At 37.5% G+C, this 24,143-nt stretch overlaps 2 protein-coding genes across 3 annotated transcripts in view; one reads left to right on the top strand and one right to left on the bottom strand.

The window, feature by feature from the left end:
* tnfrsf19 (tumor necrosis factor receptor superfamily, member 19) overlaps nucleotides 1-2,363 on the top strand; it is a 75,860-nt gene extending 73,497 nt beyond the window's left edge. For both annotated transcript variants that reach the window (XM_089121411.1, XM_039670640.2), the window contains exon 10: nucleotides 1,772-2,363. In XM_089121411.1, coding sequence (XP_088977537.1) covers nucleotides 1,772-1,776 — 5 coding nt within the window. In that variant the 3' untranslated portion in view covers nucleotides 1,777-2,363. The remainder of the gene's footprint in view (nucleotides 1-1,771) is intronic.
* Nucleotides 2,364-2,365: 2 nt separating this feature from the next.
* mipepa (mitochondrial intermediate peptidase a) lies at nucleotides 2,366-24,117 on the bottom strand. Its single transcript, XM_039670634.2, has 19 exons — nucleotides 23,798-24,117; nucleotides 23,536-23,709; nucleotides 22,920-23,008; nucleotides 22,730-22,816; nucleotides 22,489-22,552; nucleotides 21,706-21,888; nucleotides 21,397-21,553; nucleotides 21,115-21,163; nucleotides 20,749-20,809; nucleotides 20,549-20,601; nucleotides 20,013-20,166; nucleotides 19,831-19,908; nucleotides 18,879-19,083; nucleotides 18,673-18,782; nucleotides 17,531-17,605; nucleotides 17,112-17,228; nucleotides 12,266-12,387; nucleotides 10,601-10,674; nucleotides 2,366-3,022 (listed from the first exon to the last, which is right to left on the bottom strand). Exons 1-19 carry the CDS (start codon nucleotides 23,939-23,941, stop codon nucleotides 2,922-2,924), a joined length of 2,097 nt encoding a protein of 698 aa, XP_039526568.2. The 5' UTR covers nucleotides 23,942-24,117; the 3' UTR covers nucleotides 2,366-2,921.
* Nucleotides 24,118-24,143: the final 26 nt, after the last annotated feature.

Genomic DNA, 24,143 nt, shown 5'->3' with positions numbered 1-24,143 from the left:
CCTTCCAGAGCTGAGATATGGAAATTCAAAATTTCGACCCGAAAAAAAAACGACAGTGTTACTTACCCCTTTCGTTTTTTTCAGTTTTTGGGCGAAAAATTAAGTTTCTCCAATCTTCTCAAAACTCTGGATTCTGATAGAGGGCTGTGAGACTTTGACCTGAGTGCAAAAATCGAGGCTCTAGACCTTTCCAGAGCTGAGATATGGAAATTAAAAATTTCGACCCGAAAAAAAACCGACAGTGTTACCCCTTTCGTTTTTTTCAGTTTTTGGGCGAAAAATTAAGTTTCTCCAATCTTCTCAAAACTCTGGATTCTGATAGAGGGCTGTGAGACTTTGACCTGAGTGCAAAAATGGAGGCTCTAGACCTTTCCAGAGCTGAGATATGGAAATTCAAAATTTCGACCCGAAAAAAAAACGACAGTGTTACCCCTTTCGTTTTTTTCAGTTTTCGGGCGAAAAATTAAGTTTCTCCAATCTTCTCAAAACTCTGGATTCTGATAGAGGGCTGTGAGACTTTGACCTGAGTGCAAAAATGGAGGCTCTAGACCCTTCCAGAGCTGAGATATGGAAATTAAAAATTTCGACCCGAAAAAAAACCAGACAGTGTTACCCCTTTCGTTTTTTTTCGTTTTCGGGCGAAAAAATTAAATTTCTCCAATCTTCTCAAAACTCAGGATTCTGATAGAGGGCCACCAGACTTTGACCTGAGTGCAAAAATGGAGGCTCTAGACCCTTCCAGAGCTGAGATATCGAAACTCAAAATTTCGACCCGAAAAAAAAAAACGACAGTGTTACCCCTTTCGTTTTTTTTTCATTTTCGGGCAAAAAATTAAGTTTCTCCAAACTTCTCAAAACTCTGGATTCTGATAGAGGGCCACGAGACTTTGACCTGAGTGCAAAAATGGAGGCTCTAAACCCTTCCAGAGCTGAGATATTGAAACTCAAAATTTCGACCCGAAAAAAAAAACGACAGTGTTACCCCTTTCGTTTTTTTTAGTTTTCGGGCAAAAAATTAAGTTTCTCCAATCTTCTCAAAACTCTGGATTCTGATAGAGGGCCACGAGACTCTGACCTGAGTGCAAAAATGGAGGCTCTAGACCCTTCCAGAGCTGAGATATCGAAACTCAAAATTTCGACCCGAAAAAAAAAACGACAGTGTTACCCCTTTCGTTTTTTTTTCATTTTCGGGCAAAAAATTACGTTTCTCCAAACTTCTCAAAACTCTGGATTCTGATAGAGGGCCACGAGACTTTGACCTGAGTGCAAAAATGGAGGCTCTAGACCCTTCCAGAGCTGAGATATCGAAACTCAAAATTTCGACCCGAAAAAAAACGACAGTGTTACCCCTTTCGTTTTTTTTCCGTTTTCGGGCAAAAAATTAAGTTTCTCCAATCTTCTCAAAACTCTGGATTATGATAGAGGGCCGTGAGACTTTGACTTAAGTGCAAAAATGGAGGCTCTAGACCCTTCCAGAGCTGAGATATCAAAATTCAAAATTTCGACCCGAAAAAAAAACGACAGTGTTACCCCTTTCGTTTTTTTTTTCGTTTTTGTCAGTTTTGTAGCTTGAAGTCAGTCCCTATTCACTTCTATTGAATTAAAAAAATAGGAGAACTGTCCGTTTAAGATACCAGCCCAAATCTCGCTCTTCTGTGCCTGTGCTAATTTGTGTAAATCGAGAGATTTCATAAAACAAGCTTTAATTTACTTTGATTCAGTGCCAAGTGATTAACATGTTTGTTCTTGCACTCTTTTTGTCTTGTTCCAGGATGACCTCCTCTTATCTCACCTGTTGTTGGCCTCTGAGAGCCACTCTGGAGGTAGAAAGAGCAAAGGAAGATCCCATCTCAGATTACATCAGGCCACACACACACTCACGCAACAAGAACGTGTGTTTCACCGTCTTTCTCCAGCAGTGTGTGACCACCACGTCAACAGCGGCCTAAAGAGACTCTATTAATATCTAAGCAGAACCACATAAGACGAAAGATTCTCTCTTTTGTAAAGGAATCACTAGACCTTTAGTTTTGTACCCCGGCACTGACTACCTGTTCAGGTGGGTTGAAGTCAAGGTTTGTCTGCAGGTATTAGTTGCGGTCGACCTGAATGGTTTGCAGACTCTTTTGCAGTACATTCCAGTTCCATAGATCAAACTGCGCGTGTGTGTGTGTGTGTGTGATCTCCAGTGTGGTGAATTGTAGATATTGTATTATAGGAAATAGGAGGACAATATTTTTTATAATGTAGATACCCATCCTGTGCCTTCACTCTTGCTTTTTGCATTGATGTTTGGTGAACTTTAAAAAAACAAAAACAAATGAATTTTGTGGCTTGTCAAATTTGTAAATAAAACTCTACAACATTTGCTTGAGTGTTTTAATGAAAATATAATGGCATGCAAAAATACCTGAAAACAATGCAATGATTAGAAGAAAAGTATACAAAGTCTAATATACAAAGCACTGTATTTTTAGATATACGAGGCCTGAGTAAATTCACATGATTCTTTTTGAGAACTATATTAATCCTCTTTTATATCACAAATGAATAGGTGATTCATTTGTGATACACACAAACACAGACATTTGCCTGCCAAATCCAGTAACGGATTTAGATATTAACATATTAAATAATCACTTTTTATTCAAATTATTATAATTAAATGTAGTACCACGAGTACCATGATTGCATGATATGTAAATACTTAACAAATTACATTTTATTCTGCATTTCTTGCAAAAAAAAAAAAAAAGACAGGTTTTGTGAAATTCACTAACATATATCCCACAATGCACAGTTGTGAAATCATTCAGTTTTGTTTCATGAATGTCATCCCTTCTCAATACATTAAACCTGATTGTTCAGCCAGTAGTAGAGACTGATTACAGTAGGGAAGATAAAGAAGCACGAAACATCCCTCAGCCCTCCGAGTCCATGATGAAGGTTTCAAAGTCAGGGTCCAGATCCGACACGAGGGCGTTGACAAAGTCCTCGATGGAGGGTCTTTTCTGCAACATGCCTGGACATGAAACAAGAGGGGCAAATTCCAGTTATGTACACTCAGTTTTAGCAGCACGGTCGTCCTGCATTAATGACTTGTTTAGGTAAATGTTTACTGTGCATTGATGTTAATGTCAACTTCAAAGAAGCACTGTAAATTCGAGCAGCATTTACTATGGCAGAAAAGCGGTAATTAAAAGGGCAGAGGTATTATCTTCCCTGTGCTACATCATGACAATATCGTCTTCCACAGGTTGACACACTTCTGCCCTGCTCAGTGAACAGTGCAGCCAATAACAGTGAGCCGTCCTGCTAAACTGTGCACACTCGATTTACAATTCCTCTCTGCTGGCGCTTTGAAGTCTGCTCATTTCCCCTTGTAGAGCTGCCAATGTAAATAGGCCATCCTCCCTTCCCCCTCTTTCCTGCACAGGTCACCTCTAAAACACACACACACACCAAGTCCACACTGCAAAAGGCTGCACTAAAATCTCAAGCAACTCTAACCCTCAAACCCTGTATTGTACATCTTTCACAATGAATAATTAGTACTGTAAATATTGTGATTCTGTACTAAATTAAGAGTTGATAATCTGAAATCTGGTTACAATCACTATGGCTTTATTTGATTTTCTTCAGACTTATACACTGGGTACGGAGCTCCTACGGAAACATGATGATGCAAAAAATTTGAGATGGGAAGACAAATTATATTTTAATGTTTTTGCATTCGCTCACAAAACTTGTGTTCTATTGTGTTCCACTGAGAAATTCTGCATTCTCTCGCAATGGTATTGAGTTCCCTAAGAACATTTGCGTTCTTTTGCAAAAGTGTTTCATTTCCCCTAAAAACTGCACTCTCAACAAAACATCTGCATTCCACTGAGAAACTTGCCCTTCTCTTCAAAACATTTGTTCCACCGAGAAACTTAGTGTTCTCTTTAAAAGATTTGTTCCACCAGGAAACTTAAAGTTTCTCGGAGGAACACAAATGTTTTAAAGAGAACACTAAGTTTCTCGGTGGAACAAAAGTTTTAAAGAGAACGCTAAGTTTCTCGGTGGAACACAAATGTCTTGAAGAGAACACTAAGTTTCTCGGTGGAACACAAATGTCTTGAAGAGAACACTAAGTTTCTCGGTGGAACACAAATGTTTTGAAGAGAACACTAAGTTTCTTGGTGGAACAAATGTTTTAAAGAGAACACTAAGTTTCTTGGTGGAACACAAATGTCTTGAAGAGAACACCAAGTTTCTCGGTGGAACAAAAGTTTTAAAGAGAACGCTAAGTTTCTCGGTGGAACACAAATGTTTTAAAGAGAACACTAAATTTCTCAGTGGAACACAAATGTTTTAAAGAGAACACTAAATTTCTCAGTGGAACACAAATGTTTTAAAGAGAACACTAAGTTTCTCGGTGGAACACAAATGTCTTGAAGAGAACACTAAGTTTCTCGGTGGAACACAAATGTTTTAAAGAGAACACAAAGTTTCTCAGTGGAACACAAATGTTTTAAAGAGAACACTAAATTTCTCGGTGGAACACAAATGTTTTAAAGAGAACACTAAGTTTCTCGGTGGAACACAAATGTCTTGAAGAGAACACTAAGTTTCTCGGTGGAACACAAATGTTTTAAAGAGAACACAAAGTTTCTCAGTGGAACACAAATGTTTTAAAGAGAACACCAAGTTTCTCAGTGGAACACAAATGTTTTGAAGAGAACACCAAGTTTCTCAGTGGAACACAATTGTTTTAAAGAGAACACTAAGTTTCTCAGTGGAACACAATTGTTTTAAAGAGAACACTAAGTTTATCGGTGGAACACAAATGTTTTAAAGAGAACACTAAGTTTCTCGGTGGAACAAATGTTTACCAAGTTTCTCGGTGGAACAAATGTTTTGAAGAGAACACTAAGTTTCTCGGAGGAACACAAATGTTTTAAAGAGAACACTAAGTTTCTCGGTGGAACACAAATGTTTTAAAGAGAACGCTAAGTTTCTCAGTGGAACAAATGTTTTGAAGAGAACACAAAGTTTCTCAGTGGAACACAAATGTTTTAAAGAGAACACTAAATTTCTCAGTGGAACACAAATGTTTTAAAGAGAACGCTAAGTTTCTCGGTGGAACACAAATGTTTTGAAGAGAACACAAAGTTTCTCAGTGGAACAAAAATGTTTTGAAGAGAACACTAAGTTTCTCGGTGGAACAGAAATGTTTTGAAGAGAACACTAAGTTTCTCAGTGGAACACAAATGTTTTGAAGAGAACACTAAGTTTCTCAGTGGAACACAAATGTTTTAAAGAGAACACTAAGTTTCTCGGTGGAACAAATGTTTACTAAGTTTCTCGGTGGAACACAAATGTTTTAAAGAGAACGCTAAGTTTCTCGGTGGAACACAAATGTTTTGAAGAGAACACTAAATTTCTCAGAGGAACACAAATGTTTTAAAGAGAACACTAAGTTTCTCGGTGGAACACCAATGTTTTGAAGAGAACACAAAGTTTCTCAGAGGAACACAAATGTTTTAAAGAGAACACTACATTTCTCAGTGGAACACAAATGTTTTAAAGAGAACACTAAGTTTCTTGGTGGAACAAAAATGTTTTGAAGAGAACACTAAGTTTTTCAGTGGAACACAAATGTTTTAAAGAGAACACTAAGTTTCTTGGTGGAACACAAATGTTTTAAAGAGAACACTAAGTTTCTTGGTGGAACAAAAATGTTTTAAAGAGAACACTAAGTTTCTCGGTGGAACAAATGTTTACCAAGTTTCTCGGTGGAACAAATGTTTTGAAGAGAACACTAAGTTTCTCGGTGGAACAAATGTTTTGAAGAGAACTAAGTTTCTCAGTGGAACACAAATGTTTTAAAGAGAACACAAAGTTTCTCGGAGGAACAAATGTTTTGAAGAGAACACTAAGTTTCTCGGTGGAACACAAATGTTCTCGGCAGAACACATTTGTGTTCTACCGAGAAACTTAGTGTTCTCTTCAAAACATATGTTTTACACCGAGAAACTTTGTGTTCTCTTCAAAACATTTGCATTCCATTGAGAAATGTTGCGCAATGTTCCACAAGAAAAACATTTGGTTCTCTCACAAAACTGTTGCGTTCCCCCAAGAAACTGCATTCATTCCAGTTTTGAAATATATATATTTTTTCCCCAACCTCATTTTATTTCCATGACAAACCGTTTGTGAACTTTTCCTTCTTTTATTTATATTTTGTTCATCACCATGTCCCCTTTGGAGATTCCATAGACCTTCGATCTGGATTTGGTGGATGTTTAAGCACAAGACCTCACCTTGGGGTTCCAAGCATGCGTCAAAACCGCCGCCATCTTGGAACAGGGGTCTTGTCATAAGAAGTAGCTAGGTAACGCTGCTATCTCTGCCTTTACTTCGAATTCATTGATGGTGGTGGACTTTTGTGCAGCGTATGATGTTCACGGATGAAATCTGAACTAGGAAGAATGTTTTTGTAAAAAAATAAATAAAAAATACATGTCTGACCGTTGGAACAAACCAAAAAAACAAGAAAAATCGCATTCATGATGATTTATGGTGATTTTATTTCCGTTAGACCTGTGTCCAATGCATTAAAGTGGAGGGGCTCCCCTGTTTCAAGATGGCGGCTCTATTGACGCATTCGTTCCAATGAACTGCCTTAGCCAAGGTGAGGTCTAGTGTATATGTCTATGATGACAGATAAAGAGAGACGGGTACTACTCCTAACTGTTGTTTCAAGCTGACTGCTGCAGCCACAGATGCTGTTCAGAGTTAAAGATGGAACAGACAACTTCTTTAATCTCTGAATGGATCACACTAGGACTAGACGTCTCCAACTTCAATGCCACTTTCTATAATGACGTTCATTTCCTGAGTTCACTCTAGAGGGGATTCAGACTACAAGCCTATCCAGACTCACATTCTTTTTCCATTTCAAAAGCAAAAATATACAAAGTAAGACCCATATCCAGTGAGAATAAAGATAAATGTGAAGGAATGAGTTTCATATTCCTGATGTTAAAGAGTTGGGCTATATTATTTATTTTATTTTTTTTTTCTGAGCTCTTAAATTATCCAATCAAAATAAATTAGAGCAATATAAATGTGTGAATGTTTGTGCGCAATATTATTACTTCCAAGGCCTTATAAAGCCTTTTACTCTGTATAAAAAAAGATTGTTTCAACATTTCTTCAGCTTAGTTATTGTGTGTGTGTGTGTGTGTTTGTATCTATATATAAAACATATGGCAGTAAGTTATTTTTTAATGAATACTTTTATTCCGCATGGATTCATTAACTTGATCAAAAGTGACAGTAAGACATTAATAATGTTACAAAATAATTCTATTTCAAATAAATGCTGTTCTTTTAACTTTTTTTACTAAGTATAAGAAATGTTTATTGAGCACCAAATCAGCATATATATATATATATATATATATATATATATATATATATATCATATACACACACAAATAATTAATCTCTATCTATCTATCTATCTATCTATCTATCTATCTATCTATCTATCTATCTATCTATCTATCTATCTATCTATCTATCTATCTATCTATCTATCTATCTATCTATCTATCTATCTATCTATCTATCTATCTATCTATCTATCTATCTATCTATCTATCTATCTATCTATCTATCTATCTATCTATCTATCTATCTATCTATCTATCTATCTAGAATCCTAATGTTGAACTCTACCACAGAGGAATAATTTATATTTTTTCGTGGGAACATGATTACACGCTTAACAGGATCAAACATTTGCAGGGATGGATCAAGTGAAGTCACCATATTTATCAGCGCAGGTGCATTGTGTGTGTTTAATTATGAATCAAAGGGACTTTCTGGTTCAAGATGCTCTGAACAATCCAGCTGTGTGTGCTTTAAAATGGAGGACAACCACAGAACGAATATCCGACATGCCTTTTCAAACACCTTCCCTTCACAGAGTGCTTCATTCATCCATAGAGAACAAGAGGATGAGAAGGCTTTGTGTGATTGGTCAGAAAGAGCTCATGACTGGGTTTGGAGGATGATGAAACTAAAGACACATCAAAGAGAGGCAGACTCATCTCTCCTCAATTAATCCCCGTTTAAACGCTGTTTTTTGGCTCCTGTGCCGTACGCCACACCTTGAGCTTGTGCAGTTACGTGGGCACAGCGAGACATGGTGGAACATGACTCAGGTAGCGCGGGTTTGGGTTTCATATGAAAGAGCCGAGGGTTATCAAGAGGTCAAATAAGGACTTGACACAAGATACGATATGAAGTCTGAATTATGCAACCAAATCTCTAGAGTTGAATGTTTGGTTATGCGTTCCTAAGAGAGTTCCAGTGGTCCTGGTCTCCATGCGTACTGCTTAGACTCTGGTTGAGCAATGTTTCAAGACTAAGAAGATAATTACAGTCTCCCTTCCCAGTAGATGAAGAGATTTTCTGGTTTCTCCACGGCTTTGACGTTCGTAACTATTTGAAACATGTTACGAGTTGAAAGCAATAAGCTCATGATCTACCTAAAGGCTGAAATTACTTCATCATTGACTCTGTAATTAAAACTGGAGGTCTCAAAGCTTAGTCAAAAAAATGAAAAGAAAGCTCAAGTTTCAAGGATTATGCCACAGTACATTATTATTGGCTTACTGTGTGTTGGAAAACATATTGTTCACGTAACTATTATTTATAACATACAGAGAGGTTCCAAATCTACTTGCTTCCATTTAGCATTTCGCTAAGCGGCAAATGTCTTAAAAGAATAGTTAGCATTTGGTGGGTCTCTCTTTTGCTTCGAAGCCAGCAGCACTTGAGCTACATGAACAAAACCGGATGATCATGTTCTCCAGCATGATATGAGATGATCCAAAGTGCAACAAGCGCTTTAAAAGAAGAAAGAACATCTGATCGTCTGCACAAAGTGTGCATGTAGTCTTTGTCTTGGCGGGTCGTTTTGGCAGCACAAGAAGGACCAAGAGCACAACCACTATATTTCCTTCCTGTCTCTAAAGTTATTTACGAGATCTGCCCTTCTTTGTGATTGCATACTGATGTATAACAACAATACAATGTGTACTTGGCTGTAAAGGCCCAAAACTATTTGAATTGAAACCCCATCAAAGAACATCTGAAAGTAAGGTGAACCTGACCTTCCTGTGATCCTGTGTCTAAAACTCATGCATGTCACCATCTGTGTGCAACAGCGCTACAACATATCCCAGCCCAGGTGCTCGACCGTGCTATTGTTCTTTCAGTCTGTCCTTCGGCACTAAAATAGAGGTCCCTGGGAAAGCTGAGGGCCATGAAAGCCGCCTCTGTGCCGCCCATGGCTGGAGAACACAGGGCTTCAGTCAGCATGGCCGTCAGTCCGTCACTTTGCTCTCTCTGCTATGCCATCTAATCCAGCCTGGACTTTTCAGCACCAGAGGCCTGGGATCCGGCCAGCGAGGAGCGAGGAGCCCGGCAGATAAAAACGGCCCTACAGGTTCTCTCTAGGGTGGCTCTTGTTCCACTGTGATCCGGCACAGAGGAGGGGGGCGGCGGCCAACTGAGGAGGGCCCCTCTGAACAGGACCATTAATAATGAGAAATACGTGTGGTTATGTTGTAAATTAATTAACAACTAATATTATAAATATATTGTTTCATTTATTAAAAATTAGATTTTTTTTTTGTTTTATATGTTTAAATATTTTTTTTTACTATGTGTAAACGTATGGTAATTTCAACAACCAGTGTTGTTTTAGTATCATTGCGATACTATTATAGGTTTTTATTACTATTGCTATTTTTAATCAGTTTTTATTTCAATATTTTTAATTTTCATTTTAATTTCAGTAAAAAAAATTAATAATTTTGTTGTGGCTTTTGTTATTTTAACAGATTTAAAAAAATGTCTATATAGTATTTATTATAGTTTTTTCTTTAAATTTGAGTTATTCTAGCACATCGAGTTAATTAGAAAAAAAATCATAGCGAGTTTTAATAAATAAAGTAAATAAAGCTATATACAAGTTTGAAATAAATGTGGATCCTCGCTTTATTAAAAATCTTTTCATAAGAACCAACCAAAAAGTAAAGAAGAAATATGCGTCAGAGGTACTGGACTTATTAATTCCTTATTCTTTCAGTCTTTAATGAGCTATACTCTTTTGTAAACAAGCTTTTTAAGAAATGGATGACTTAAAAACCACCAAAGTCCATAAACATATGCTTCAGAGATATTGGACTCTGGCATAAGAGGGCATCATGCAGATATTGATAATTAATTTGGTGCTCACATGGGGCAATACCAGGGCTGGGAAACTTGCCATCTAGTAGAGATCCTGCTATTCTGTTATTACAGTGGTATATTCAACCTTGATAGCAACTGATAGCAATCTGTTCTCGTCTGCTATTATTATGTAATGACATTTTGACCAGGACAATTTCTTCATAATTAACATGCACTGAATAATTGTTCACTATAACACCAGAAACACAAGGTCTGTTTGGATGTTGACTCTATAAGGGACAATGAAATAGCAGTGACTGAACTAACTCTGTGTTCATTTCTTAGGTGCAGACTTTTTTTTTCTTACCTTCCACCATCAGCATGGGTTCCTTTGCTCCTCCATGAGCCAGCATCTCTCTACGGTAACGTTCTCCGGTTTCCCTGCAACAACGTGAGCAGACAGAGGTTTACTTCACACTACCAGCATCCTTCCCACAATCCAAGCCCATAAACCCTTATGTTCCCTCTAACTGCCAGACATGTCCAAAACTGTCCAAACAAAAGGAAGTGCTAAAGAACAAAACCACAGTGGAGTAGTTAAGATATCCTGGTATTTTAAAAGACCCCTGTAAAATGAAAACAGGAGTTTTTGTGGTTTACAGTCTGTGCCTGTTAACTTAGGGCACTCTTACATGTTAACACATTCATCACACATTTTACACATTTCACGAAATCAAATCGAATGATTTTCATGCTTACATAAACCTTTTTTATGGGATATATGGTTCCATGTAACCCTATGCTTTAAAAAAAACAGAAACAAATTAAAGATTAATTGAAAGGTTCTTTGAGGAGTCAAAAATGGTTCTACTATAAGGGAAGCCCTGAAACGCAACGTAAAAAAAAAATCTAACATTTCGTGATCAAAGTCGAAACATTTTTTTCGTGATCAAAGTCGAAACATTTTTTTCGAGATCAAAGTCGAAACATTTTTTTCGAGATCAAAGTCGAAACATTTTTTTTCGAGATCAAAGTTGAAACATTTTTGCGAGAATAAAGTAGAATTTTTTTTCGAGAATAAAGTCGAAACATTTTTGGAGAATAAAGTCGAAACATTTTTTGAGAATAAAGTCAAAACATTTTTTTCCAGAATAAAGTGGAAACATTTTTTTCGAGAATAAAGTGGAAACATTTTTTCGAGAATAAAGTCGAAAAATTTTTGAGAATAAAGTTAAAACATTTTTTTTCGAGAAAAAAAGTCGAAACATTTTTTTCGAGAATAAAGTCGAAACATTGAGAATAAAGTCGAAATATTTCGACTTTATTCTCGAAATATTTCGACTTTATTCTCAATGTTTCGAATAAAGTCGAAATATTTCGAGAGTACGAGAACAGTCTTAGGCTACCATTATAGGACGTTATAAAATATACTGCGCCGCAATAGACTTTAGCCTATAGGAAAACCAACCCGCAAAACACTTTTCAGACTAGATGGAGATATCCAGCTTTATGAATGAATGAATGAATGAGGCATTTATATAGCGCTTTCATATGTCTATAGGCCTACACTCAAAGCGCTTTACAATCATATCGGAGAATCATTCGTGGTTATTAAATATGAGGAAATCTGGCCAAACGATTAGATACAGAATGGTTGACTTAAAATGTATCCAGAACGTATTTACGGTGAAGAGAGAGACTTACTGGGTCGAGAGGTTACTGTTGTGTTCTCGACCCAGATAGTGTTGCCTAGACAGGCATGACACCTCAAAAACACTGCCACTAGCACCTGTGTAGAATATTGTTGAAAGCACAGATACAAGTAAAAAGCTATTTTGTGTTGATCCATGGCAGTTCAACTTCACAAGTGCATTTCTTTAGATTTTTTTTTTTTTTACGTTGCGGTTCAGGGTTTCCGTACTTCTATGACATCACTGCAAAAACAACTTATTTTTTTGTAAAAATTTAGGGTAAAAAACAAACAAAACAGTGGCAATACAAGGGTGATTTAACTAATGCATCCTTCACAAACCTGTTGAGGGGGTCTTTATAGAAACACTGCTTCCACACCATGGAGGCCACGGCCCGTGACATCAGATACGAGTAATACTTCGCCCCATAGCCGATGAGATGACTGAACCTCAGCTGCCAGGCCTGCAGAGACAGATGCAGGTGAACTAATCACAAGCTGCCATAGGAATATTCCTGTTACATCTCTGTAAACGCTTGCCAAGTTATTTCCTAACCTGGAAACATGCTGATGCTAACGGCACTCAATATCTGACCCAGTTAAAAGGAACAGTCAAGTTAATGTATTTCCACACAATGCCTTCAGGACCATATTCATCACTAAATATTTACATTCTTAGAGCACAAATGGCACAAAGCCTTCTTCCATGGCTACTTTACTCTGAGGCAAATTAAAGACAGTGATAATGTTTTGGGTGGGAGCAAGGTAGGGAAGCTAGATTTGTGTTGAAAGAGCTCAGTAGTTCAAACGCATCGCTCAGGGATAGAGGCGTGCTTAGACACCCGCTGTTACCATTATCCCTGCAGGAAATGAACCGAGCTCACTACGCTTGATATGGCAGTGAATAGGGGCAACAATCCTGTTGGTATACGATAAAATCGGTTTATAGCTACAGCTAATCTAAAATAGCTGGGTTCAAAAAGTCAACAAGGAGGATGATCAGACTGTAACTGCTATTATGAATATGTTAGCCTTAATGTTATCTATAAGCTAGTGTGCTCTAAAACAATGACAAAATTCACATAAGCATTCAAAACTTTGTCTCTCACTTCTGCCAATTATGAATCAATGATTTTGATGACATCAGATTTTCTGTCCAATAAAATACTCTTTCGAATCTAAAGCGTCCCGGCCTCTACATTATAAATAGATGCTTAAGCTGCGGCTGATATTGGTCACTTGTTCACACATTTACGATTTTCTACATGGTAAATAGCACATTGTGCACTTGCACTACATAAGGGATTAGGGATAGGTGACGATTCAGACAGTGTAAATATGCTTTCCATTGTGGCGAATGAAGTTTAGTTTCACACTAGAGTCACATGAACCACCGCAGCATACACACAGTCTGCTTCAATCCAGAGACACAAGAGCATATGCTCTAGTCGGGATCATATGTGCGAGTTGGCGCAGACCAGAAAACGTATCGAACCTATCTGAATTTTGCACAGAATTTGATATTTAAAGCGATATGGAGGAGATTAGAAGGAAACTGCGGCTTTACCGAGCTCGTCAGCTCTGGCCGAGCTGTCTGTGATATAAACAAAATGCTATTGGCTATTTAAAAAAAAAGAGGAGCTGCTATATATGTCCTGCCCTGTCATCCTGTTTTAGTGGAAATTACGTCAACCCATTGAATAATGCTGTGCATTATTATAAGGAACAAACAATAAAAAAAACAACAAAAAGCAACAAACAAAGCATAAACAAAGCAACAAACAAAACAAACTAGGCTTTATACCATAGATGACCTTCCTCTCCTATCACAGGGTGATTTGGGGCAATGTTGGGCACATTAGGCTTATTTGCAATCCGCTAAATACATGATTCATGTCCGTGTTACAACCTCCTGAACATAGGAATCTTACATATACATGTGTTATATAACTATATGCTTTTGTAGTTGGCACATAATAAAAGCATTGCTATCATGCTACAGAATATTAAGGACTCCACAAAGACATCTGGTTATAATGCTTAGTAAGGGACATCCTGAACAGTCTATTCTTACGCAGAATGTGTGTGTGTGTGTGTAAGTGTTTCACTGTGAGGTTGATGAAGACAGCCAGGGTTGTGTAAACAGCACTATGAGAGACACATTATGGTTGAGGAAGGTGAAACTGCTGTATAACACAGACTTAAGCCCCAGAGTATCAGCAAGACATATCCCATATGGGCTCTAATGACTTCAGTAAGCCCAAACGCACTCCTGCAGAGATGTAACATCTGAAAGCTAAACATTAGCAAAACAGAACAGCTACTTGACTATCAACACTTGCCTAAAATCTGTATTGGGTTATGGAAATATTTTCACAGCAAATGGGTTCTGTCAGGCTGCTGGCCACCAGATACTTCGAAATCTACATTTATAAGAATGCCACATTTGCATAAAGTCCTTGAGATAATAAAATTGAACCAACTCTAACACGGTAATACCGGACGTGTACGCTCTTAGCATCCCATCATGTATCTCAGCGGCCAGAGGAATGTAACACTGTGTGTGAATGTTGCCAAATATTAGCAACAGGACAAGAACCTCCATCTGGTCCATGTTTCTAACAGCTGACATTATCTTCCAGAACACTATTAATGCCCTAGTAAACCCAAATCAACATCGGCAAAAGTTAAACAACTGTAAATACGGCTCTCTCTGCGAGTCATTAACCATCTCCATCATTTGCCACAATCTTCAAGCATCACTTTTATTACTCCTTTTAGGGTTAGTGATTTGAACAAACCTCAGTAATAAATCTTTAGTGCCTAAGTCGTCCCTTGCAATTTGTGGTATGATACCTCAAATTTTACAGCTCGTTGAGGTGTGCTATTTTTGTTAAAGGGATAGTTTACTTTGAAATTATTTTTTGGTATGTTTTAGCTTGCCTCAAGGGCATCCAAGATTTTTTCAATTTTGATATTTTTAGGTCAAACCGTTCTTGTCTATCAGTCATATAATGGAGGTCTATGGTCACCACCTCACAGAGCATGCACAGAGAAGTCCAAATTAAACATGATTTAATGACTCGTAAATGTAAGTACACATTGATGGCATAAGACTAGAAACGAGCGGTTTGTGTGAGAAAACGATCAGTATTTATATTGTTTTTACCTCTTGTAATCACAGTCACGTTCAAGTGATCTGACGGCGAGGGCGCTTCGGTCTGCGCAAGTGCGCCGGCGAGTGCCGGAAAGCCCCGGAAGTGATTTCTCGCGTATGTACGTCACTCATAGTTTACACAGAGATTTCAGAAGTGTTACCCTTCACTGTGAAGATCTAAACATATTGAGATCTACAGGAAATTGCAATGGAAGACGATTTCGATATATCAACAGACAACGTTGATTTTTTTTCACAACCGCGGGAGATCACTCCGTGCCTTCAGATCACTTGGACGTGGCTGTGGTTACAAGAGTTAAAAACGATATAAATACTGTTCGCTTTCTCACACAAACCGCTCGTTTCTAGTCTTATGCCATCAATGTGTACTTACATTTATGAGTCATTAAATCATGTTTAATTTGGACTTCTCTGTGCATGCTCTTTGAGGTGGTGACCATAGACCTCCATTATATGACTGACAGACAAGAACGGTTTCAAAATATCAAAACTGAAACTACTGTGGAAACAAAGACACCTACTGTACATCTTGGATGCCCGTGAGGTAAGCTAAAACATATCAAAAATTAATTTCAAAGTGAACTATCCCTTTAAGCAATTAGACTTAAATTTCCCCCTGGTGGACAATAAAATGGGCAAACTAAATCCTGAAATTAAACACAAGCTGTTCTTTTGACCGTTATACTTATAAAAAAGCCATGAAAAAAGTTTCCACAAAAATATCAGGCAGCACAACATCCGTTTTCAACATTGATAATATTATCAATAGCAACATAATGTCTGAACGATCATATGACAGTGCTTTCACATCACACATATAATATCTGACATTACTGTTTTACAACATTCTTGTTCAAATAAATGCCATCTTGGTGAACATAAGAGACTTCTTTTAAAGCCTTTTTACTTTCCGCAAACTTTTGAAGGGTAGTGTACGTTGTAGGTGGGAACACTAAAATGTCCCTATGCGTGTAACGGAAAAGATTGTCCAGGCCAAAACTTTGTCAGGTAAAAATCGAATTTTATATCTTTACTGCAACAATATAATTTGTCAAAACCGCTGTGACACTTCAACAGAGTTGCATGCCGAGGGTTTTACAGCCATATGTGGACTGAGAAAAGCTTTCATTTGTTCTTTAATAGTCAATAAAACATGCATCCTACAGGAATGAAAGACACACGCATACTATTAGCCGCGCTCCCGTGAGGCGGTAATAACGGATAAGAAGGGGGAAGCTGGGTGATTTAGACGATGGTAAAGACATTACGGCTGAAGCAATTAAAGAGAGAAGGGAATATTTAGAGTTGGGGGAGGCCTGATTCCCAGTGGCTCCACATAATTACAGGCCAGGATGAACGGTTTATGAAGGCCATTCCAAAATAAAATATGTGTTTTAGATCGCTTCAGCTCTCAGGCGGCCTTCTCTACAGCTGTAGAAGAGCTAAGAAAAGCAATTCAAACTATGTTTTCCCTTCCAAATAGACTCTTGAAAGAAGAGTTTCAAATATTTCCCCCAGGGAGCGCTTCTTCAAAGTATATCTCTGCTTTGTTATTGCAAAAAAAGGCCCCCGAAAAGGGCCGGACACCGGAGAAAAGCATTTTAATCCTTTAACCGTGCAGTGTCTGTGCAACCACAGGGCAGGAAAGGGGCCAAAACCGAACTACCTTGGTGTGTTGATCTGTTTTTGTACTTCAGAAGGGGAGTATAAGATGTTATTAAGGATTAGTCAAGGAACGATTCCCAAACATTCATTAACTTCAATAATGCCAATGGATCACTTCATTTCATGGCAACAGACCACCTACATTTGAGAGATGTGCTTTTTGTGCAGCAATGATTTCTAGGAGGCATTTTTTTTGGCCAGTTCTACTTAATGGGTTGGCAGAAAAAAAGTACAAAATGGTGGCTTCAACATTTAAAATTTATGTCGACAAGTATTTTATAACATTGGGGGAAAAAATACACATCACATCCATTATATTTTGTAATTCAAATGAGAAACACTTACAGTCTTGGTGACATATGGCAGGCCATAATACTTCTTCTGCATGTCTATCATGATATCTGTCGTTGATCGATTTTGTGGTTTTCCATGATAAACTTGATCCAGGATTGCATAGAAAACCTAAAGAGAAACATTTACAGAAATGTTGAGTTCACATACCAAACCATTTATGAAAATGTTGCAGTATATATCAACATTAGATTTATATCTAGCATTTTTTCCCAATTAAAAATATTTTTTTATCAAACAAAATTATTACCTAAAAGATTTCAAATTAATAAAATTCATTATTTTTTTTTTTTTTTTTTCACCATTTACACTGGAGCTTCACTGTGAATCAAATTATTATTCTTTTTTTGGATCACCACATTACTTATGGGCCATAATAACCTTTCTCATTGCTGAATGAGAAGATCTGGTACCTGAAGTTGAGTGTCAGCCGCACCACAGACCTTCTTGGACTCACAAAGACGGGCCACCATGCTCTGCGGCAAAGGCTATGAGAAATAATAAGAAATTATTTTAGATGACTTGGGAGTTGTATTTACTACTTTTATGGTGCTTTTGTCTCCTGTTTATAACAAGAACCATAAATTCCTATTTATTGTAGTTTCATAGAAAAGAGCGACCAGCTAAGAATTTAAAGGGGTCCTTTTATGCTCATTTACAGTGTTTACATCATTTAATGTTCAAAAAACTAATTTTCTTAAAAATGTATGTTGTTGCAGCACCTGTTTTCACCCTCTGTCTGAAATCTCTGTTTTAGTTTTCGGGTTCTTTAAAACCCACCGTCTAAAAAGCAGAGCTTGCTCTGACTGGTCAGCCGGCTCCAGTCTGTTGTGATTCTTCTACCGCTTGGAGCATGTCGAAAGTCTTCTAACGTCCCTTACCATAACTGGTGAGTAAGTATCCACCAGAGAGGGTTCCTGAGGCACTGTAAACACTACACAAACTATGGCGCCAGTTTTGCCATCACTTCAAGCCTGAGTCTGACAACGATAGTCAAGATGAACAAGCTGATCAACCCAAACCAACTTCAATGGCATGACTTGTGCAGGATCTTTCACAATGGTAATTTATTTTTATACCTCTCTAACATTTCATATGTGATGTTATATCTGTGTTATTTATAACAATTGACCTGGCATGTTTCAGAAAACAGATTGTGGTTGTAAACTGCTAAGTAAAAGTGTGAAAATTTCATTTTAACCACTGTTTCCTACGTTCATCTGTCTAAGGAAGGCTGAAAAAGGTGGTTCAGGGTGGAGAAACACCATCTCTTGGACAAGACACACATCAGGAACTCAACCTCATCCCCTTTCTTACGTATGTCTTGGGCAGAAAGTTATTTAAATTAGGAATTGCGAATGTTGTGATGTGTACGTTCCCCGAAGAAAACCGAAGACTACAATTGAGGCATTTCAGAAACAGTACTCGCTGATATAGAGAATAACTTCCTTTGGAGTGGACTTTGTGCTTTGTAGACCTTTTTCATGCATTTTCATAATAGGACCACTTTAAAATATTTTTTGAAATAATGAGCAACATGAACATTGCAGTGTACCTGTCCAGTCTGGTAGTGGCGAGCGAACTGACTGATCACGCGATAATCTGTGGCAAAGTATTCCATGAGAATAGAGGGCACCTCTGCGAAATCAGTGGCACATCGGGTTCCTGTACAGAGAAACAAGGTCACCATGATCATGCAGCTCTGAGGAACTTGTAAAACCTGAACGCCAAACTTGGATTTCTGTAGTGATCATCCCGTACCCGTCACGTGTTGGTAGCGGGTACGTCCCAGCATGGAGTGCATGGCATGGCCCATCTCATGGAAGAGATTTTCCATCATGCCCGGGCTGAGCAACGTGGGAGCGGATTGTGTGGGGTGGGGCAGGTTTAGCATCAGGACCACCATTGGCAGCTGATACTGGCCATCATCCAGCCGCCTCCCGCCACGAATGGTAAAGTGGCAGTCCTGAGTGGGACACAAACAAGCTGGACTAATCAATACTGACTGGATGAGCATCAGAAAAACAACAACTTTGGCTGTTGAATAAATCGCCAAACATTTATTTCTGAATGAATCGCTTGAGTGAATAATTCAATGACTCCTCATGATTTTTTCATTAATGAATCGATTTTATACGTATTGCTTGAGTGAATGATTCAATCTCTGCATCTGAAATCACATACTAGATAGAGTAAGTACTACATTTGGTTTGAAACTTACTTCGCAACTATTAAAAAACACATTCTGGATATGAATGCGTGTCGGATGCATGAAAATCGGATGTCTGAAATGCCTGAGCTGAAGTCTGTCATCAGAATGATTTGGTATGATAACCTCCCAGAAGTTCATTCAATGCAAGAGTTTGTTTCGTTTGCACACTCAAGAGTTATTTATGATGTATGAAAAATTCCCAGATTGCAGCAACGTCCAAATTTTGCACCAGGAGGTGACGACTGTTCTCTTGTGGGTGTACTGTTTTTCTGATACTGTATAGCAGGAAAGATTTCAATTTCAAATTCAGTGACTCACTCATTAAGACACTTACTCACTTGTTGCCACCTACTGGTTTAATGATGAAACTGACTATCAGTATGAACAACCACTCAGCCAATCACATTTGAGGATTGGAACTTATTGTTGTATAATATTGTATAACAGCTACTAATTTGAGATGGACAAGCAAAGGATAACTGGTTGATCTGAGTTCTTTACCTGGTAAGGTTTCTCAGGTCTGTAGAAGAAGTCACAGTAGATATATCCTAGCAGTCCCTCGGTTTCATGCACCACAGCCTGAAGGAACAGATAAAAATGACAAGTGACATTTAAAAAAAAAAACTGATTTTAAATGTTAAGCCCGTTGGGTAAGATAATCAAGCACAGAAGCATGATCTCACCAGCTTGCGCACATCTTCGCTCCAGACCTCCCCCACACTGGGCTGCTCAGCCAGCAGTGATACACCATACAGCTGTGTGAAAAGACCATTCAGACCTTCCATACACGCTCCCAGCGAGAAGTATGGACTGTACAGGCTTGGCTCGATGTTGAATCTGTGGAGACAAAACATAAACATGCCATGTTATTAAAGGCTGAATGTCCATTTCACATTTTTTTCCTCACAAAAACCACAGACAACAAAAGAGAAATTACAAGAATGTAGAAAGAAATGTCTTTTTCTTATTATTATTAATGTTGAACAGTTGTTTTATGGTTTAATGGTTTTTGTAACACTGTCTTGAATTGACCTCACTAGTTTTCAGAAAAGTAGTCTGTATATTAGTTAGGTTTTGTGTGTCATCTGAGGGCAAAGTTTGACAAAAAAGAAAATGTTTTTGACTAACATATTTGAATGTTTGACAGTAGTGTATTATTTTAGGAGGAAATTCTTAGATGCAAGAAAATTAAATTCCACCTTAAGCTCAGATCTCTTACCTTTCTGCACGTATCACACCACTGAAGTACGGATGATCCCACGGCATTAGTTCCTACAAAGAAAGATTTCATTCTGTCAAACTCTTGCATAGAACAATGAAACATTTCTCACTTAAACAAACTTGCAGCTAAGTTTTTAAAATTGTACATTTCTACAAGATGTTACAATATAATAGCAGAGATAATTGAGCAGTGCTTACAGAATTTTTGGGGTTGAGTTTTGTCTTCATATCCCTCATCATTTCAAAATCCCTTTCAGTCCTAAAGTTTACAGAAATATCATTTGTTTATATTATATAGCATTATAAAAAATTATATAGTATATACATAAATATGTATCAATGCACATGCACACAAGCGTCTTCATTCTATGTTGTTCACATGATGTTGTTGACAGTGACACCTAGTGGCACACGCTTGCAAAGACAACGACAATACTGTGATTAATAGATAAATTATTGAATCTATCTTAAAAAATCCGACAGTAACTTTTTCACATAATTTATTCATTATTATGCATCTGTGGCTTAATGAAACTGAAATATTTTGAAGATAGCAAACTCAACCTGTCCGAGAGCTTGTCTGTGATCTGCTGTAAGAAGCTCATAACTGCCTCTGTAGAGAAACAAGAACGTGTCATAAACTTGTATTCCAATATTATAAATAGCATTAAACATAATATAATATAAATTTTATATTATTTATTTAAAAGAATTAACATGAAGTCTCATAAGCAGTGTGTTTAAAAAATAATCATTACTATTGCAGTTCTGCTAATGGTACAGAAATGACACACTTTATACACTATATATATATACACACAAACAAAATTTCTTAATTTCTTCTACCTGGACTTTTAGCCATGGTTCCCTTTAATGCTCTGTGCGCATAAGATTCATAACCAACCAAGCAAGCCAGTTTATCTCTACAGGCCAGGAGTTCCTCAAGTATGTGCATTGCATTTTCATTCGGGTAGAGGAAAACTTTATACGCAACTTCCCTGACCTGTAAAAAATGTGCACAAAACAAAACACTGGTTACACCACAACAAAGCCACCAGAGGGTATAAAGGAAAAATGACAATATTATAGGAGTTTCTAACTATTTCAATTAATATGTTTAAAAACAGTTTGTACTAACTAAGGAAAGCGCTGTACCAGATCATCAGGTGCGTCCGCATGCAGGCCGCTGATCTGAACGTACTCTCCCTCTTTACTGAAGTGCTGGTGAATGTGTTGAGGAAGAGCTCTCTTCTCTATTCTGACGGGCATGTGGCAGCTCATGAGAAACTGATTGCTCAGGTCCAGCAGCTTCACATTCAAGTTCACAGCATCTTTCCTCTGTGAAATAGGAGAGATGTATAGCAGTGTCTTACACACAAATGTATTTTACCGTCCAGTATAGTTGTAACGGTATTAAAACTTCAGTAGCCGGTACCATTACCAGTCAAATTTGCATTCTCTGTACCAATTTCGTATATCTCTTGAATGGACGATTCAATGACAGATTAATTTTTAACAGTCACTTGTCGCCACTTACTGGTGTAACAATGTAATTGATACAATATTAATTGTGTCAAAATACTTTCAAAAGGTAATGCACTCAGTTTTAAGGATTTATATCCAAACTATAAACTTTTTTCCCAGTACCTCTGTGATGCTCTGAATTACTGTAAGACAGAAATAATGATCCTGTGAAGCCGTTTCATACTATACATGACACCTGCTCTATCTGAGTCTGCAGAAGCAGATTTGAATGTTCACATCTAGTCCATCAAGTCAAAGGTTTAATAGACATGGCTGAAACGGTGTCATTTAGGAATAAGATCAGTGTGTTTGAATCGAGATCGCAATCTTTTTAATGAATTAATTGTGCAGCTCTAACTGAGATGAGACAAAAAAGTATAATTAATAAAAAATAAAATAAAAAAAAAATCAAACCTTTTTTTTATCCAGATGGATTCCACTTATTTCGAAGTCAAACATGAACAGTTCAGCCACTCTTCTGCATCAATAAAACAAAATTACAAAGTACTTTTTTTTAAAAAACAAAGAAAAAACAGCAACACCACAAACTTGCATTAATGAAGTAAACAAGATCAATTTGATTGGAATTTCATGTTGACTTTGAACATATGCTTGGACATTTATCATACAATAAAACAGAATATCTAATTTATACCTTGTTTCTGGGTCGAGTTTGGCTAAGATCTCTTTGTTATCCAACAGGTCCTTTAAGCTCTTACACAATTCAACATTGGTATTGAGTCTGCAGGACAAAATAAAAAAAAACATAAATATCACTGTCAAAAAAAACAAAACAATATATATATATATATATATATATATATACATAAAAAATCCAGGCCCACCTCTCCACCATAGTGCCAATGTTTATGCAAGTCCTCTCTGCAGCCTCACGGTAAGACGGGTCGGGATGTGCCACTTTAATAAAGTCTGCCTACAAAAAAATAAAAAATAATTATAATAATATATATGAGATGTATTTTTAATATGTAAATATTTTTTATTCCAATATATTTAAAATGTAATTTATTTATCTGATGTCAAAGCTGAATTTTCAGCATCATTACTCCAATCTTCAGTGTCACATGATCCTTCAGGAATCATTATAATATGACGATTTGCTGATCAAGAAACATTTCTTATTATTATAATCAATTTTGAAAACAGTTTTCTACGGAGGCAGAGAGAGCTCAGTAAACTGATCAAAAGTGACAATACATTACATACATTTATAATGTCATAAAAGATTTCTATTTCACATGAATCATGTTCTTTTGAAATTTATATTCATCAAACAATGCTGGGGGTAAACGTACCACAGTTTGCACACACACACACACACAAACCACTTTTTAACTTTAATTGTGAAACACATTTTAATTGTGACAGAAACTTCACCTGAGGAGAGTATGCTAAAGTTCTCATTTGTCATCTTCTATTATTATTAGCATACTTGTTTACCATGTCTGCCACTCTGCATAGGCTGTCTGACAGTTTGTCAAATATTTCCACAGTCTGGACTCCAGGGGGGCAGAGGCAGGCTTTCTCCACCAGCTGCTCTGTCTCCTGCAGGGCTCTGTTCTGGACCACCTCAAACCCCTCAACAGAGCCGAGCTCTGGGACACCAAACAACCCCTGTCACACACACATTCACAGTTAGTGTTTTACGATATTAAAGGTCAATCAAACAGCAATTACAATTAGACATAGATACAGAACGTACCACATTTTGTTGGTAGAGCTCTAGTCTCCTGTGGACTTTAGCATTGAAAGCGGCTCCTACAGGGGACCAGGTGGTGACTGTCCTACAAACACGCGCTGCTGTCCCGCGCCACAGCAAACATAGCAGCGGTCTGTACGCGGACATTACTGTTGACAGTCAACATGCGACTCTACAACCACATTAAATTCACTCTTCACAGCCAGAACAACCGACAACTGAAAAAACTAGATTAAACAACCCAAACAAACTGAAAACACTGCAGTTGGTTTTGAAACGCTCCTTCCAATAACAGTGAGCAGAACTTTGATATCGCATAAGCACTTTCGACACGTACATATTCGTGTGA

The sequence above is a fragment of the Pimephales promelas genome, chromosome 16 (assembly GCF_988280905.1).
Source record: "Pimephales promelas chromosome 16, fPimPro1.hap1.1, whole genome shotgun sequence".
Classification (NCBI taxonomy): Eukaryota; Metazoa; Chordata; class Actinopteri; order Cypriniformes; family Leuciscidae; genus Pimephales; species Pimephales promelas.
Note: the sequence above shows the minus strand (reverse complement) of the source record. Positions and strands in the feature narration are given on the sequence as shown.